At 45.4% G+C, this 19364-nt stretch overlaps 1 protein-coding gene across 2 annotated transcripts in view; it reads left to right on the forward strand.

The window, feature by feature from the left end:
* Positions 1-9450: 9450 nt before the first annotated feature.
* Positions 9451-19364, forward strand: part of rnf220b (ring finger protein 220b) — a 31419-nt gene continuing 21505 nt past the window's right edge. Inside the window, exons 1-2 of one of the 2 annotated variants that reach the window (XM_034582569.1) lie at positions 9451-9764; positions 10979-11590. In XM_034582569.1, the coding sequence (XP_034438460.1) occupies positions 10999-11590 (592 nt within the window). In that variant the 5' untranslated portion in view covers positions 9451-9764; positions 10979-10998. Of the gene's footprint in view, positions 9765-10978; positions 11591-19364 lie in introns of those variants that run through there. The other variant, XM_034582570.1, reaches the window with a different exon arrangement.

Here is a 19364-nt window from a genome sequence, read left to right on the forward strand (position 1 = left end):
TGTTGTGTAGCCGTGTGACTGCAGAGGACTGACCACCACGGATTCCTTCAGTGCCAGTCTGTGTGATGTGTTGAAATCCAAGAAGTCCAGAGCTGTCCATGGTGCTGAAAAGAGGATGCACATTAAAAGACAAGCGTTCTTTCTTCCTTCCTTCCTTCCTTCCTTCCTTCCTTCCTTCCTTCCGCCAAATTCCCCTGATATGGCACTACAAGCCAATCTACTACACACTTCAGAGTTGAAACCTGTCTGTGTTTCTTTTTCACCCTCCTCTACTCACCTCTCACTCTCCATTGCCGCTTGTCTCCACGTCTCGTCCCACCCACACTTTCCCAAACCCACCCTTTTCTCCACTTTTATCTCCCTCCAGCTATCCACCCCATCCCTCCTTTTCTTCCTATACCTGTCCATCCTGCCTCCTCCCTCTCTGGTTCCCCTCTGACTCTCTTTTTCTTTCCCCCAGTAACAACATTCCCTCGACTAATTGCAATTCTGTCAGCAGGTAAATGCTTTGTGACCAGCCGCTGACAGTCACGCCAGCCAGCCGCTGACAGTCATTGTGGGGCAGACAGGACAGCCTCGGCAGCGTTGGCAGTCAGTTAGCAACCAGTGTATATGGATGTGGCCTCTCAGCTGAACAGTGAGACTCCAACTGTCTGCCAGTGTGTGACACTCCCATTACCCCGCCACAGAAAAAGGTAGACAGCCACAGAACAGCTGGATAATGCACTTGTCTGACTGACGATACACTCCACCTCTCACACACTGCGCTTCTCACCTCATCTCTGGGCCTATGACAACGCCATCTTGATACTGTCAGGTTAGCAGGCAGCGAGTGTGACATGTCAGCGCTCACACAGGTGATGTACAGTATTAAACCAAAAACAAAGCAGGCTGGGTCAATGGGAATGTGCAGTGACGATGAATGATGCATTAGAGCAGATCCAGCTGTAACAGTCATATTTTTACACACAGCTGTAAGTCCTGTCACGGTTGAATCATTTCAGTTACCACCAATTAAACAAAGTTATATTATAGCGTCAAATTGTGCACAATATGTTCTTAATAAACATTTTGAATATGGAGTCGTCCCCAGCAGACAGTAGCTCCTTGATGACCAGGCGCAGCTAATTAAAGCCGGCTGTTGACAGTTGTCAACGTGACCCTTAGCACGGCGCTCCCCCGGGGGTCCTGTTAGCATGCTAATGCTAATCCCCAGTGACGGGGGACAGGGCATGGCTGTCCCCTGCAGCCCCTGCTGTTGTGACCACAGGATGTGTCAGGACAGGCACAGTGATGTGCTAACATGGAGACGTCCCCATGTGCATGTCACACATCTGTAATTAGAAAGGAGGCAGGCAGCGGCAGAGCTGGAGGGGACAGTTGTTGTGGGACCACTTGATCTCTGTTCGCGACACAGCCTGGAAAAGAGCAATCTGTGCCTAAAACGGCCTCATAAAAGAGCAACTGGTTTCACAGGCCTTAATGCGATGATTTGCCCCATGTGAGCTCGAGAGGCATGTTTGAGATTTGATGCAAGTGGAGTCACAGAGAAAAGAGCAACACAAGGCTGCACAAAAGCTCACCAGTTCACATTTCTACTGAGAGGAAAAAAGAGAGAGTGCTCTCACACTTGTCTGTCAGTCTATCTGCTGCTCTCTTCTCTTCTCCAAGGGAAGGTCAAGGACACATGCATATTCATGGAGGAGCCTGGCACAGGATCGATGGCTTTTAATTGTTTTCTCTTGGTTGGTGGAGGGACGTGCCAGTGTCTATTGATCTGTTTGAGCAGAGGCCACTCACAGAGCACGACTGAGGGACCTTTACCTGACTGAACACCGATAGACTGTGTATACGCAAGTGTGTGTGTGTGTGTGTGTGTGTGTGTGTGTGTGTGTGTGTGTGTGTGTGTGTGTGTGTGTGTGTGTGTGTGTGTGTGTGTGTGTGTGTGTGTGTGTGTGTGCGTGCATGTGTGGAGGTGCTGAGGACTGTGTGGTGATTAGGATTTTGACACACAAAACCACAGGCTGCATGAAAGGGCCTCATGGGGCTTAGAGGTAGATGGACGTTCACAGAGGTGACACACCACAGCCGAGGTGGTGGAGACAAAGGAAACAGAGTTTGCCAGGTGGTGCTATGAATGAATGAAAGTGTCAGACACCTACGGGTGCCTGTATCCCACATAGGTTTAGAAGTGCTCCATTGCATATAACAATATAAGCAAGTCAACATATGGAGTAGGTCCTTTTAAAACATGATTAAAACTAAAGCACATTTACTCAAGTACTGTATTTCAGTATATTTTTGGGAAATTTTTTCTATTATTTTTTAGTATTTTATAACAGTGAGAAATGAAAGGAGATATATCTTTACTATTTACTTTTTAGATTTTTCTTTCAAACATAACAACATAACAACAACAACATATAATATAATGATTGTCATAGATTAATCTACTTAGCAGTATATGTAGTGTTTAAAGTAGCCACATTGACCCATGTTAATCTACTCAGTACAAACTAATGATATCACAAATAATAATATGTCAATCTCATTTTTCTAGAGAGCAAGATATTTCTTTTCATATTTCAGGTACATTTCTAATATTTCCCATTTTACTTTGTATTTTAAATGGACTTTTACTTGCAATTGAGTATTTTCACAGTGTTGAACTGTGTATTGTAAATATGTATTCATAAATACCGTACAATGCAGTACGGTGCATGTATTCTAGCTTACATTCATTATGAACAAAGTCAGATTTTTAAGGAAAAGCTTAGATCATAATTTGATTAAAAGCGGAAATAAGAAAGTGTTAAAAGACGTTATCCAAATTTTACAGAAGACAGAATCAACAAGTTTAATTTCCACAGTCAGTGCGAGGGACAAATACATCACCGTTCCCTGGTCACAGTGACAGATTGCGTTGGAAGGTAAATGTTTCTCAAATACAATGTGTTGTTCTGATTAAGAATATCCTCTAACCAGATATCAGAAGAACATGTATGTTCAATAATTGCTCTGTGATATAGGTTTTAACTTTAATTCAATTTTTCATGCTTTTGAAAAACATCTGAGCGTTTGGGGAATTGGCAGAAAACTGCGAAAAGCAGATGAATGTGTTCACCTGTCCCCCCTCCCAGTCAACCACATCCTTCCCTCTGCAAAGATTATCCCCTTCAGAGGTCTCTTCTCTCGCTTTCATTTATTCTTTTGTCGCTGGCTGAATTTGTCAATTTGAACAGGCAAAGTTGGGAGATTGGCAGCAAGTGGAGTAAAAGGAGGGAGCGCGGAGCAGAATAGCGAGGGGGAGAGAGGCAGAGAGGGAAAGATAAAAAAAAGATTGTGACAGTCATCCATTTGACCCAGGCTGTTGAGTGAGAGCAGTCTGGCTTGTCAAATCTCTGTGCTAACAGTGAATAGCCATATCTGTGCAGAGCATAGAAGGGTGTCATGCACTATGGTTTCATGGTTCAGGATAAGGCTGGATAAAGCCATTGGCTGGATGACACACAGACAGACACACTTTCACTTTCCCCCTAACTCCCTGTCTCACGCTCTCCGTTACTGTCTTGACTTGAGAATGAGAATCGTGGACACTTATTTCAATCAAGTCGGCCTTTTTATGTGGAAACTGACTCTCAATGAAACGCCTGCTGTGTGTTTAAACCAGGGGAAGAGTTTCTTGCTCACAGATTACACCTTGCACCCTCCGATTATTGAACAATGAAAAACCTCCACCCCCCCTCTCCACCCGTGCCCTGCTTCTCTTCTGGCCATTACACAGTAATTTCCTCCTCATCCACAGACACACACACACACACACACACACACACACACACACACACACACACACACACACACACACACACACACACACACACACACACACACACACACACACACACACACACTCACACACACAGACCTATTACCAGCTCATTAGCCTGAATCATAAGAATTAGACCGCAGCCTGCCGACAATAGCTCAGAGAACGGGCCTTTTTCTGCTCAGGAGTCAGGGGTTAAGTTACCAATCAAAATAGCCACGCAGATGTATTCAGACATTTTAATATTGGCCATTGTGGAGGCTCTAAAAATTTTTAATCTCTCATCGCCACGGCTGCCCCCCAAGGCGACTCAAATAACGGTCTTCAGGAGGGGGGTTGGTGTTCAAAGAATTGATGTACCCTGTGGCATTTGGATAATTGTGTTGGAATTGCAGCCACCTTGAACAGTTTTCAGGCCTGGCGCCCTTTCTTTTTCTTTTTTTTTTAACTCCCTTGCTTAGCTAGACTATAGATCTCAGCGCTCTCGCTTCTAATTCTTGGACTTCAGGTTCTCTTCAGCCTCACTCCAGCACCTGAGCATCTGAGAGAAATCAGGGGGACACACTGGGAACCAATATACTGACTGTGTTAGTGCTCCCAGTATATTGGTTCCTGGACAAAGTGGGCCAGGTGTTGCTTCCGTACCAATATAATGTAAACCACCAGAGGGGGCCAATGATGAGGTTTGGGCCGGAAAAAGAACCCAACACAACCAGATGCAGGCTCACAACACTGTTTTACATGTTTTACAACTGCTAAGCGGATTATTTGTGTCTCACCTGTCAGGTCTCCCTCCCTCCTCCTTTAATTTCCTGCTGCTACACATGGTATAGCCCTGCTCACCGCCCCCCCCCCCCCCCCCCCCACCCACACACACACCACACTCTGTGGTCCTGTCCTCTCCCAGGGTTCAGACTAATGACTAGTGACAGTCCACTGAGGGGAGCGAGCTGTTTGCAGTCAGCAGTGCGTTTGTTGGTAATTATTTTCCAGAGTGTCACATTAGTGTCAGCCTCATGGCGGTGAGAGAGGAGAGAGGACGGGGCCCCGGCTGGCTGGCTGGCTGGATGGGTGAGGCAGGCAGGCAGCGAGGGGAGGGGAAAGGGTGTGATGTTTGGTGTTGGGCAGTGTTGTGCTTATGTGTGTACATGTGTGTAGATTGAAGAGGTTGTGGTGGGCTGAGGACACAGACTGTCACTACTCTTTACCGTTTGCCTCGTGGCAACATGAGACTTAAGATTGAGGATGGCAGTGAGCAGAAGGAAAAGAATGGGTGCACAGTTTTCTTGCCTGTTTTCACATCTGTGTCTGTCTTAAAGGACAAGGCTGGAGATATTCAGCATGAAAAGACCAAGACCAACAATGGTATAACTCTTATGTTATGATAATAATCACATGTCAAATCAGTGAGCCACATCAGTGAACAGAGAGACATGTCTGTACGCTTGAATGAAACGTGGGCACTGAGGTTATTTTGAGTCAGCCTACATGTAAACAAGTTGTGCCACTGTAAATATTCCCCTTAGTGCATCAAGTTCATATTAATATGCAACAGAAAAAATATTTTTTACACCCATTTGTGCAGCAATCGTTGTTTGTCTCTGAATGTTGTGATACACTGGCGACCTGCAGGGTATACCATGCCTCTCTCCGAATGTCAGCTCCAGCTCCCCCTGCAACCCTCTGTGGATACGCAGTAGGATGGATGGATGGATGGGTGTGAAGCTGTGTAGCTATGTAAATTTGTCACTTCACTTACACTTGCAAATTAGCAAGTAGTTTGCACTTTACCAAATATAGTTTTTTTTTGTTTGAGACATCTGAGGCATTTAAGAGGGAACTTGTTTCCTGCAGGGAGTGGCTTGCCTCCCACAGAAAGTAAAGCAGGGGGCTTCATTAATAAATCTTTCTGACATCAGCATCATCAGCGCCCTGCTCATTAAGGCAATGTCTTAAAATCTCTTAACATTTGAAACCACACATTTGTGACCCACTTTTGACCATTGTTTTCTTCTGCAGGATGAACAAAATGTTTTTTTAATTTAACTTGTATTTTATCTAACCAGGAAGGTCCCATTGGAGTTTGAATCTTTGGAATCTTGGAGTTTGGTGCCACAGACAGGAGTCAAAAAGTATTTAAACACAAACTAATATATTGTTGGTTTGGTTTGCTACTAAAATCTATTCTTGAAGTTATAGTTTGACAGTAAGTTACCTGAAGTCACACACTCTGCGTTCCTTATTTTCTTTCCTGATAAAATATGTCCTTCTTGTAAAACCTCATAGATCCACAGTGTTCTCATAAAAATAAGTTCAGTTCAGGGGACTTCATTTCAGCCGTGTCGAAACAAAGTTGAGTGAATGCAAACTCTGTGCGGTGAATGTGAAAACATACAGGATGCTGACGTGTGTGTGTGTGTGTGTGTCTGTGTGTCTGTGTGTCTGTGGTGGGGGGCAGTCACCAGCCCCTTCGGGAGGAAGCGATCAATGATTGAGACCATAATGCACCTCTCTGTATTCCTCCTCACATTCACGCTCACTGGATGCTTTGGGGAGCTGTCACACACACACACACACACACACACACACACACACACACACACACACACACACACACACACACACACACACACATTGTCACATGTTCGACAGCTCATCTCTCACACGTTCCCTTCCACTCCATCTTGTCGCTGTCTGGTCGATGGCCTCTCTCTCTGTCTCACTTCCACTGCTCAGTCTTTGGCAGACAGCTCTGCTCTGGCGCTGTCTCTCGCTATGTTAATATAGTAGCTAACCTCTCTCTCCATTGCAGCTACCACACAGTCTCTACGTTGATATAGTGGGCCGAGTGCAGCACTCCACCGCACGACTACTACCCAACTGACTCCAGAGAACTGAGCACTCTTCATCTCCACCACTGTTACTGTCGCTGTGAGGATCCAGCCGGGGGCGCTCCGGCGTCCTGCTCACACTGAAACTTTACGTCCTGGCTCATCTCTCTTTTCAAAACACAAATTTCATCTTTGCCAATTTTCATTACCTTTTTGTTTTGATTAGGGAGAACTGTAGAGTGTGAGTCTCACAGCAAAAGGCAATTATCACTAATTGGTTTGTGGAAATTATCATAGCAGTAACTTAGTTTACTCCGAGTCCCCAAAACAAGGCCGGCGAATAAGGACGAGCAGAGTAGAAAATAAAGGCACCGAGTATTTACTATTTACAACTCTAATTACACATTGAGAAGGTTAAAAGACTCTGCTGATGACCTCTGGCATCGTAATAAAGGAAGTGCAGGACTCTCATCATGCTGATTTCATTTGCCGCAACTTATCTCTTACATTACACATGGCAGAAACTAAGCTGTAGATTTCAGATGTTATTAAAATAGCTTCAAAATGATTCAAAACTCTATTTAATGTAAAAAAAGAAAAAAACTGAAAAAACAAACAATCTAATATCTTAAAGACGAGACATGTTAATGACACAAAGACCAAATCAAAGCATAAACCATATGCATTAAAGACGCTCGGCTCTTGTGTGTCAATGCTTGGGTATGGCCGTCAAGTGGACAGCCTATAGTGACTCACCTCCTGCCAGAAAATGAACACATACAATTAACATCACATCCCATCATCCTCAGCTGAGCGCGTACGCCTGTAATTGGCTGGCTGACCAGCCTACGTGGCTCCGGGTGGCAATTTATTCTGGGAGCCACGCAGTTTACCCTGGGCGGCTAACGGCCCCTGTGCCATAACCTGGCTGAGGCAGCGGGGACATCATTAACACTTCACTGGGCTGCGGGACACACACCCATCATCCACTATACACACCACCCACAGCCACTAGCACACGGGGGGCAAATTGGAGGAACTGGGTAGAAATAATAATCATAATGTCAATGGAGCCACTTGTGGTGTTGTGTTCACTGATCAGCTGGCAAATGAGGATATTTTTGGCAGGTCCTGGTGAAATAATGGAGAAAGCCGTTTCCTGCTGTCAACCTATAGATTACCTTTAATTATTGATGTGTAATGAAACAAAGGTTATTCTTCCCCTGAGCACATCTGGCTCTGGATTCTCGGTCCAGTCTTGTCTCCAACCCTGACCTGTGAGCTTGTCTGTTTGTGAGGTGGCATGCAGTCGTCTAACCCCAAAACAATGTGTGAGGGAGTGGGTGCTCCATAAGTGGAGTAATGACCTTGCCTTGTCACAAGGAAGACATGTGTTCCACGCTTCCATATTGGTCGATGGTGAGACTGTTAGAGATTCAGTCTGGACTCAGGTTTACGTGCCCATTAAAGGTCTTCATCTGCTGTCTGTCCCTCTGCCTCTTCACCAACCAGGTGTCTTTAGGAGTGAGAGGGAGAGGCCCACGAGGAAGCTTCTATTTCAGGGAACGCTCTAAGGATGTGAGGGACAGTGTCCAGGCTATATAATGGTTCTCTTCAGACTTTAGATAATGTAGTCATGCGACCTGAGAATATTTATTTCTATATTCCAATTATCTGGTGTTTTCAGCCTGACTTAGCACCCACTGATCTCCAGCTCTGTCTCCTCCTAGTGTCTTCTTCTTGGCTGTGATATTCCCAATCCACTCATTTTCTATCTCAGGACTCTTGCTCTCTGATTACACACACACATACACACTCACTCACACACATGCACACTCGCTCACACACATGCACGCACGCAGGCTCACAGCCAAATGGCTGTTCATTAAAGACAGGGACCTGAGGGGAAGCAATCGTCTGAGAGACGGAAATTGCGTGTCACATTAGATTAGCAGTGTAAAGCCTCTGGATTGGCTCCGGGGAATAAGGAATTATTTCAATTACATTATTTCAAAAAGTCTTTAAGCAATACCAATACCGATAAAAACAAATTAAGAGTGATTTGGGCTGATTTGTGGCGCTCTGAGCTGTGCTTTCTGACAATGCGCTGGAGATCAGATATGAATAATGTAGATATTAGGTCGCTGCGTGTAATGTGTGGAAGTTGAAAGCAGATTATCTGTGACAAATAATACCATTGGTTTGCATTGTGTCTCATCAAAGGGGAATGTTTCCGAGTGTCAGTCACACTTCGCGCTCAGCGAGGCATGCGGGAGAGGAGAACTCCATCAGCTGCCATTCACACGCTAACAAAGCAGTGACACCAACTCTCAGAAAGTGATGATCTGAGTGTGTTAACCTGTACAACTAACGCACTGAATTCAGACTTTTTCATACTGAAATGTCTTGATATCGAATCTGAATGTTCCTTCACTTGTCTGATGTGGTCTGCTCCCAATTTGCAGGTGCTTACAGGTGTACAACACTAACGACTGTAATAGAGAACAGAGTTTTACATTGTATTCTATATTCCCTGTTATCTCTATGAGGGCTATGGGCTGACATATGCCAGAAGGGTTTTCTTGGGTTTCTCCTGCGGCCAAACCGAACGCTGTTCTTTTTCTTTTGACTCAATTTCACTCTTTACCGAGGGGCAAGAAATTGAATGTGTCCATCGCAGGCAGAGCGTCTCGGGGGGGAGAGGAGAGGAGAGAGGGGGGGGGGGGGAGAGAGGAGGAAGAGGCTATTGAGAAAGAGGGGAGGGAGAGAGGGGGAGGAGGAGGAGGAGGAGAGGGGGGTGTCGCAGGGAGCGCATGAAGGAGAGGCAGACCGACCCGGAGCTACAGTCCACTCACATCCACAGCGACTACACCTCCTTCAACTAAACGCACCTCGCCACTAACACAACTCCGTAACAACATCTGTCGGAGGAGGAGGACTGCCGGAGAAACATCTGGCCACAGCTGCACCGCGCGTTGTTTCCTCTCCTGTTCCTGCGCGTCCCGGAGAAAGTGCCGCGTCCCCGCAGAGACCAGAAGTTGGAGGAGAGAGTGAGAGAGTGAGAGAGAGTTGAGGAATAAACCTCTCTCTTCCTGTTCTTCATCACGGTGAGAGTCTGCACGATAACACGAGAGAACCACAGTTGCATCTGTTGTTGTTGGTGCACTTGGTTGTTTGGCGACCATGTGCTGTGCGCGGGGGTTTGAGACTTGGAACTTGTGCGCGCCGTCGCTGCAAAACTGTTGGACACCTCCAGACGCGCGCGTGAAGACTTTTGAGAAAATGTTTTTTTTTTTGTAACGCATGAAGATGTTAAATGTTGAAATTCCTGAACATGTGTGTGAAAAGTCCCAGTGTCTCTGTGTCGTCACTGAATCTTTAAGAATGGGATATTGTTTTTATTTGTTAAGAAAAGAAAGTCGACTAAACACGTGCGCAAACTTCATTCTCATTCTGGATAATTTCGAAAACAGCTGTTTTGGTTCATAAACGTAAAAAAATAGATTGATATAGTTTTGGGTGTTTTTAAGTTAATTATAGGCCGTTTTTTCAGACATGTCAGTGTTTTTCTATTTGTTAAATTTATAATTGAAATAGTGAAAATTAGATGAATATGTCAGAGTCCTACTTGTAGCTTGTTGTTGTAAAGAAGCCACATTTCATAATTTTCGTTTTTATCCTGGGCTTTTTGTAAATCTTTTTTTTTTTCACATATTAGAACAAACACGTTAATTATATATTCAATATGTAAAATGACCTGGGAAGGATTTTATTTAATCAACGTGATTTACAATTCATTGATTTACTGAGATAATTATATACAATCTGATGATTAGTTAATTCTTCACAGAGAAAAAACAAGAGAAGTCTTTCCTTTTCCAAATTTATTGGATTTTCCCAAATCTAATTGTTTACACCACACCATCAAATTTATCTTTTTCAGGTTTCGTCGATCTGTGTTTTTTATTAGCTATTTATTCCATCGTAATTATTTGTTTACAGCCACAGCATACTAGGCCTCCTCCAACCCTTTTTAATACAATGAAATTAGCCCAAAACTATAATTGCAAATCCAGAGTTGCAAATGTGTTTCAGAAAAAACAGAGATTAAGATTTTTTATTTTCTTAAATAATAAGAAAATATACATTTTTGCTAATGTTTAACATATTTCCTTTTAAGAAAGCTCAACTGAATTATTACAAATCAGTAATGTCGAAAGGAAAATATTTATTTTTTGTTTAAACTAAATAAAGCCTAGTTTTGAGATGATTAGTATTTTCCTCTCATGTTTAGTTCAGACTCTCCTCTCTCTCTCCTCAGGACCACTAACAGGGAGGTGAATGGACCTTCACCGCCCCTTCAAGATGGACAGCCCCTCCTACCTGCCAGCTCCACTGGCCTCCCCTGCCCTCATGGTCCTCGCCTCCACCGCCGAGGCCAGCCGAGACGCCTCGGTCCCCTGCCAGGCGCCCAGGCCCTTCGGCATCCCCGCTTCCATGGAGAAGGACCTCCACCTCCCCTTCCCTTCAGCCTCCTACACATTCACCTCCATGTACCAGCGCCAGGGCCCCATGTCAGGCACCTTCTCCACCCGAGACTTCCCGGCCTCCTTAATCCACCTGCACCCTCAGTTCACCCCACCAAACCTGGACTGCTCCACGCTCGGCATGCTCAACCACAGCGGAGTGGGCGCCTTCCGACCTTTCTCCTCCCCGCAAGAGGAGAGGGAGTGCGGGGTTTACCAGTCCGCCTTCACCCCGGCCAAGAGGCTGAAGAGCTGCTTCCCAGACGTGGAGGGGAAGGAGTTTGACTTTGGCTCTTTGGGCGGCTGCCTCAAAGCCGGGGAGGACTCGGGGAGGAAGCTGTTCTCCATGTCGGGCCTGCTGTCGGATGGAGAGGCCTCATCGAGCCCGGAGGAGCGCAAAGAGCACAGTGAGTACTCGAAACCACAGAAACCACACATGTGATCCATGTTCCTGTGTGTAAACATGCACAGCTTCCCCTGCACACATGTAAAACTTACACAAAGTCACGTCTCACATCTTTTAAAGCTGGGAAATCTGCAGAGTTTAATTGAGCACATCAAGACCTCACCCTCCCCCCCCCGACACGGCAGCAGAGATTTACATATCCTCTGCAGCCGCGTCGACTAAAGGTGACAAATTGAAAGGAGCCTTTATGAGCAAAGATGTATCCGACAATATTTTCCCCTTTTGCACTCTGGTCTCCATCGACTAGCAGGGCAAAGTGTTTACAGAGGCCGGCTGTGACTGACTTTGACACAAGTAAATTGAATAGTGTCACTTATTCAGCTTAGTGATCATTAGCCACATATGACCATTAGGCCTTTTGGAAGTCAGACTTTTCTTGGCAGCTGAGCAACACAAATACATCGGAGCGTATGGAGGCTTGACATAGGAGGAGTAAGAGTTGGAACGAATGACACCCTGTCAGAGATAACGAGGTGGCAGGGATAGAGAGGAAGGGATGGAGGAGGATAGAGAAAAAGAGAGAGAGGGAGAGAGAGAGGGAGAGAGAGACGTGACGATGCGCCACAGACCGAGCATCCCAACGACAACCCTCAGCTCAATATGGCCGCCCACACCAGTCGTCTGATTTGTTGACAAATGAGTGGGAGAGGTGTCAGTCAGCGTGCTGTGGAGGAAGAGACGGTCCTCATTACTCCCGGGGATAATTGCCCGAAGACGCGAGGGCACAACACTCGCCGTAGAGGGAGAGGGGAGGGGAGGGAGAGAGCGAGCGAGAGGGAGCCGGAGTCAGGAAGGCAATGCTAGGCATGATGGGAAATCAAACCCCCTCAGTGGCGGTCGCCAAGGGGAGCGCCTGACAGATGAAAGGGACCAGACAAAGACAGAGAGAGAGAGAGCACCCAAAGGCTCGGCAGATCAGAGGGGGACACCATCGAAAATAATGACAATGCTAGCAGGAGAGGGGGGGGGGGGGCACAGAGGGGCGAAGGCAGAAGGGGGGGAGACGCTGATGCACGCTCTCGTACATATCACCTAAAGGAAACTTTCATCCCACACATAAAGGGCGGAAGCAGGGACGAGTTGTCTTAAGAAAAGTTTGGATTGTGTGCCGTGTGTGTCTCTATGCATATATGTGCGTCTTTGTTGAAACTTGCTGATTTTGTCGCGGGTTGGGGGCTGAGTGACAGGGCCAGGGAGGCGGAGTGGCAGGAAGGAATCTCAATATGGAATTTTAATAAGGACGGGAAAGGAAGAGATGCCAGGCGGCGCTGGCGTGAGAGGTGTGTCTGTCTGACAATGTTTGCTCTGTGCACTCGTGCATGTGTGCACCCCTCACCTCCTGATTTTGGGAATCTCATTTGGGGAATGTTGACAAGGACAAAAGACGGAGTGGAACAGAACATGGGGATCACCGCCCCCCCCCCCCCCCCGTCCAGAAAAAAGTGGGGGAAAAAATGGATTTGAGCACATTGGAAGCTGCTTTTCCAGCTTTATCCAATTAGATTGGAGCTCAGGCAAACTAAGAGCTTTAATGCAATTGAGCTCCCAGCACTTTTCTAAGTCTGACATACACTTGTTCCTCTTGACTGGGTAACAGACAGTCACTTCAGGACCAAAAGTCTTAAGTGTTAAGCTTGAAATCTTCTTGGGGTATGAGAGTGTCTGCTGCTCGCACACTGCTGCAGCGATGGCAATGCAAATTCTCACTGAATCACAAACTAGACCATAAAATCCTACTTTCATACTTTCTAAGTTATCTTCATTAGGGACTGTCTGCGTGGGTGTCCAGTGAGGGCCATGGTCTCCCCCCAACCCTGTCCACGTTCGGAATTAGGGATCACTTCTTGACATCACCCGGGACACTACACTGTTGCGGTCTAATGCTGCTGAGTCTTACACTTTGTGGAGGTATTTTTGCATCAAGAGTGACATGATGGGGCTTTCCCCTGATTTTATGGAGAAAACAGATTGAGGTAACAATAATTCTCTTCAGTTCTGTGAGCTAACTAAGGACTTTTCTGTGTAGGAGTTGGCATACTTCTCTAGAGTTGACAAATTACTTAAGGATCTATAGGGATTTATCGATAGTGACATGCATTGTTACATCAAGAGTGTGTTATCGTCATTATTGTCACAGGTTGCCCAAAACGAACAGTAATTTATATCATATTTGCCACTTCTGAGCACCAATGACAAAGTGCTCTCGATCCTCTTTTATTTTCTTGTAAATCGACACAACGAGCAGGTAGGGCGCCTCTTCCCATCATTACCAGTGGATGTCTCCTTATGTCCATTTAGCGTCTCTCCTCTGACAATATTTCCCTCCAAGACTCACGTCTTGTTTTATCAGGGAAGGTCTGAGACGCACGGCGTGCTCTGACAGCTGTTCAAACAGCCATGCTCGCTTTCAAAGGGCAGATGTCTTCACTGGAGCGAGTCATGCTTATTTTCCTCGGGGAGATGCTTTCCGCCGCAGGCCTGAGCTCGAACTAAAATGGCCCTTTACCAGAAACACAAGTTGGGAAAGCGGAGGCGTGGAGTGGCGAAAAAACACACCTCGGCCAGACGCTGACAGTGTGTGTGTGTGTGTGTGTGTTTGTGTGTGTGTGTGTGTGTGTATCTTACTGAGGTGGCAGAGCTGAGAGCTGTGATAACTGGAGCCAGATGTTTGAGAGCCCCTGTGTTGTGATACTTGTAACATGTCGAGCTCCTGGATGTGGCTGTCAGGAAACTGAGAATCCTATTCTGCACAGTGGACAAAGAGAAACACGGAGGCCAATAAAACACACTCAACTGTTGTCCACCCGACAGGATAATGTGTTCACCGATTTATCTCCTCTTTCTTTCTTTTTCCTCATTCCAATGACACGTCTGTCCTGGAGCCTCTTTGACGATAACAATTTCAGAGTCTTGCGTTTCATGAATGTGTGTTGCTCACTATTCACTTACACACCTCTTGCGTGCTCATACATGTGCTGTCACAATAATGGCTCTGATCAGTGAAACACTGAATTTATGGGAAAATAAATTACCTCATGTTGCGAAATTTGATGCAACTTGTATTTGATGCAAATGAAACGGGCTTGTTTTCTTACAGACATGTTCTTTTTAATATTAGTCATATTTCAAAACTTTGCTTTTCCAGACATCATCAATGGCACAATACGCTGTACATGCACAATTAATGTGATCACTGTCATTAGTGTAACGCCTGTGAGTCTGTCTACTTTAGTAAGGTGAGACTTACACTATTGAATCATCAGGTGTTAAACATGGAACAAACTCCTCGCCACAATAAAACCCGAGCGTCAGGCCTGTGAGTCAGATACAGACTCCTCTCGCTGGGACGAGAAGACACTGAGAGACTCACCACATCCTCACCTGAGTGAAAATAAATCCTGCGAGTTAATAGAGGGCAAACATTTAAGCATAACACACACTTATGGTTCTCCAGCAGCCACGCTCAGTGTGCAAGTGTTCGCCACGGTCGGTTATTCATGGGTTGTTAGCGGACTAGTGCAGCGGCCGGACAGAATCAATATTACATAGATTCATCTTAGATTTGGCACATGGATTATCTGTGCTGTGACGTTTGATGGGTTTGAGCTTGTTCCAGACGCGGCTTACATGCTTTGTGCGTGTTGTGTGTGTGTGTGTGTGTGTGTGTGTGTGTGTGTGTGTGTGTGTGTGTGTGTGTCTGATGGTGGGTGTGATTCTGCATGTACATGTTTAGACGGATATGGCTTTAATTTTTTCTTTATTACTGCTGTCAGGTGAAAAAGCCATACCTCCAAAGTGTCATGTTTTCAGGAATATAAAGTGGCAATCTCCAAGATTTTTAATTTTAATATTTATACATTTGCAGTATTACGAAATCAGTGTCTGTGGTGACATTCTAATTTTGACTAATGCAAACCAAATATATCCCACTGTTGCAGTTTCAAATTAAAAGCATTGAACTAGCAAAACACAAGTTGACTTTTGTAATGAAGTTGTCAAAGGAAATGCGATGTATTTGTCAGTGAGCTTAACACTAACTGCTATTTATCAAAAACTTTGAAATATTCAAAATGTAAAGGAAGAAGCAGTTAGGTGAAGAGTTGCAGGTCGGCTCAGCTCCTTTCTGCTGTGTGCAGACTCACATCGTGTGCAGCGTAAAACCGGATCACAGTTGGTCGCAGAAAGATGGAAAAGATCAATCTTGCCTGACTGCTTTATTAAAATTAAGAAAGGCTTCTATATTTATGCGACCTGTAGTGATAAAATGCGTTTATTGTTACCAGCAGTAACTATTAATCAACCAGGGCTGAAATCTTGTTGGTTTTAACTTGACCTCTACAACAGTTAAAATTCTTTCTATTTGCTCGTTGTTTAGGCCAAATATTGCAGGATGAACCCACAGAGAAGTTTGTGATCAATCAGTCATCACATCATGGAAATTATCAAAATACTTCCTCAGATTTTTTTTAAACCAAAACATGTCTGTGCATATTTTCCATAATTTCTTTCATGCATATCATCACCTCACACACACACACACACACACACACACACTCACACGTGCAGACCTCTACCACACGCACACTCTCGCCGTGCGTGCTGATTAGATATAAGCGAGGGCGTCCGTGTTTTCTGTGAAGCAGTCGTTGACGGCTGCTCGTATCGAGTGGAGCCTCCCGCTGAAAGACACAGTGTTTACATCCCAGCGGCAGACCACAGGAGATCAATAAGCAGCCACTCGATGCTCATGCATACACATATAGTATCTGCTGTCCACTATTATTCCCAGGGTGAATGCTCCCTGTTGGGTGGACTCGCATGTGCCCTCTATACATCAAGCATCACACTCACCAAAGGCTTATGGCAAACCAGAAGTAAAACTGTGAAGAATAAAAAGATCTCAACAATTATACAAGGTTTTGGGTCATCTAAATACAGACTAAAAAGAAAAGTACACAAAAATCTGTTTCCAGTGGAGCGCAGTGTTGTTTCAAAGCCGCATCATCCCAAAATAAAGTGACATCTGCAGCCCCGCGCTCCGACTGACCACACTGGTTGTCTTGATTTCAAACATGCAGGGAGGAAGCATTACAATATTAATGGTGGCTGTGTTTGATGTCAGAGCACGCCGCGGTTGACAGTTCCCCCTCCTGTTGTGATGGTAGTTTGTTCTCCTAATGTTCTCCCAAGTAAAAGAAGCTTTCATCCTGGCAGGAGGGGAAACTTCTCTGCTTCTTGCCTCCCTCCCTGCATCCTACAAGGACCGGAGAGGGGGGGGGGGGTGTGGAGGGATTTTCCTCATGCATTTCGATGCTGATTGTCTGTGTGGTCTGGTATAGTGCTCATGCATATGTGAATGCATCAGGAGTGCAGCGTGTGTATCTGTTTATGTGTTACAGCTTCTGTGCAGGCATAGTCAAGAACTCTCCGGCTGTGGACCACACGGCATGTCGGAGACAGACAGGATTTCTATAAGTCTGGCACTAGGCTTTTACAGTAGCAGGGGGAAATATGTGTGTGTGTGTGTGTGTGTGTGTTTTTGCAGTGCCCATCAGCACCTGTTAGACGGTCAACAGAATGTTCAGCTGAAACATGAGTCATGGCACATATCGTATCTGCCTCCATCTCCTACTGTGTTCGGCCCACACGAACAGTGGCTGCTTCTGTGTAGTGAGGCTCAAGTACACAGAAAGACACGATGAAAGAAAGACAGAGAGAAGAGGAAAGTGAAAGAGAGAGAGAGAGAGAGAGAGAGAGAGAGAGAGAGAGAGAGAGAGAGAGAGAGAGAGAGAGAGAGAGAACAGGGGATAATAACGACAGGGCCCAGGGTCGTTAACACAACAGCCTTGTTTTAACAGAGGCCATCTCTCCTTCTTCCCCTCTCTCCATTTTCCCTCCTTCTCTCACATCTCTTCACTGCTCTGTGCACCTGATCGACCTGCATCACAGCTGCCTCTGATCTCACATCAAAGTCCTGGTGTGTGTGTGTGCGCATGTTTGTGTGTGTGTTAGAAATGCTTGAGGTAAAGGTAGAGGGGGTATTTCTGAAGATTGAATCGCATATGCGTAAGAATTGGCACACACACACGCACTGACACACACACACACACGCAAGCAAGCAAGCATGCACAAACTCACATCCTCCGTCGTGTCCCCGGAGCCTAACAAATCAGTCAGGCAGATAGAGAGGGCGAAGAGGCCAAACGCTGAGGTTAAACACAGGCTGCTGAGGAGCAGAGGAGACAGACAGCAAGACCACACCAATCCTGCAAGTGTGGATGGCAGCCGAACACACACACACATTCATGTATATATATATAATATACAGTATATGCATGTGTGGGTTGTATATGCGTGTTTGCCGGGTGTCACACACAGACCTCATTACAGCATGTCACTTGTGCTTGTTGCAAGTCTCCCAGCTGTGGAGGAGCGTTACAAAAGCCAATACGTCAAAGGAATGCCAAGCGTGATCGCTTCCGCTCCCAAATACATGACGGCCCGACATCACTCAGCAGCTTTATACACAGGATTGTTAGCCATTATAGATGATGTGCAAATATGTTTGTGTATATATATATATATATATATATATATTTTACTTGTCTAATCTCTCTGAGGTTTCTACAGTTTTTTTCCCTGTTGAAAGGGTTATTTTTTGTAGTTTATCCTCACTCTTGTTTAGGGGTAAGGGCCAAAGGATGTCGCACCATATTGAGCCCTGTAGAGGCAAATTGTGATTTGTGAATATGGGCTTTACAAATAGACTTTGAATGATTGGTTGATGTAATAGTTGAAAAGTGAAGCATCTTTTTAGAGCTCAACACTCACACCCAACAATTTATAGCGGGCGATAAAATATTATTTCAGTAGAAAATAGTGCACAGATCATTATTTTATCATTCTACTGTGGGAATATACTAGTGCATTAATTTCAAACATAGTGCACTACAGGCTGGGACGCATCTTTAGAAAGAAAGTTAATATTTGTCGACTTACACAATCATGTGCATGTGACAGTTCAAACACAGTTTGTGTGAGTACATGAGTACTTACACATGCATCCTAAAGACTCCCTGATTGATTTTGCCACATTCAGTGCTGCTGAGCTGTTCGCCAAACTCCCATCAGCGCCAGTGCACCTTTTGCCTCAAAGGTCAAAGTTTGTCAGGACTGACCTCTCACCCCGCTGTGTAGGGGTGTAAACACTCCCCCAATTCTCCTCGGAGAATAGCATCGGGTCCATGCTATAAATCACAGGCCTGATAATTGGTAGGAAAACAGCAGTCCAGCAGTATATAACCTTTTACGTGTCGTCTCAACTCTTTATTATGGTGCTAATGAGTGGCCGTGGATCAGGGTTAGAGCCGCACGCAAAGTGGAGAGAGGGTGAGGGGGTTAACCTTAGTAAAAATCTAGGCTACTGCTTCCTTGCACACTCACAGTGGTGGGCACACACATACATACATACATAAACACAGGAAGTCAGTGCGCACACACACACACACACACACACACACACACACACACACACACACACACACACACACACACACACACAGAGGGCAGGCAGACTCTCACACAGGAAGACACTCACACCCAAAAGATATGCGCGTATGCAAACATTCCCTCACACACATGCATATGCAAACACGAAGGGAAACACACACACACACACACACACACACACACGCACGCACGCACACACACACACA

Source organism: Hippoglossus hippoglossus, chromosome 4 (genome assembly GCF_009819705.1).
Source record: "Hippoglossus hippoglossus isolate fHipHip1 chromosome 4, fHipHip1.pri, whole genome shotgun sequence".
Classification (NCBI taxonomy): Eukaryota; Metazoa; Chordata; class Actinopteri; order Pleuronectiformes; family Pleuronectidae; genus Hippoglossus; species Hippoglossus hippoglossus.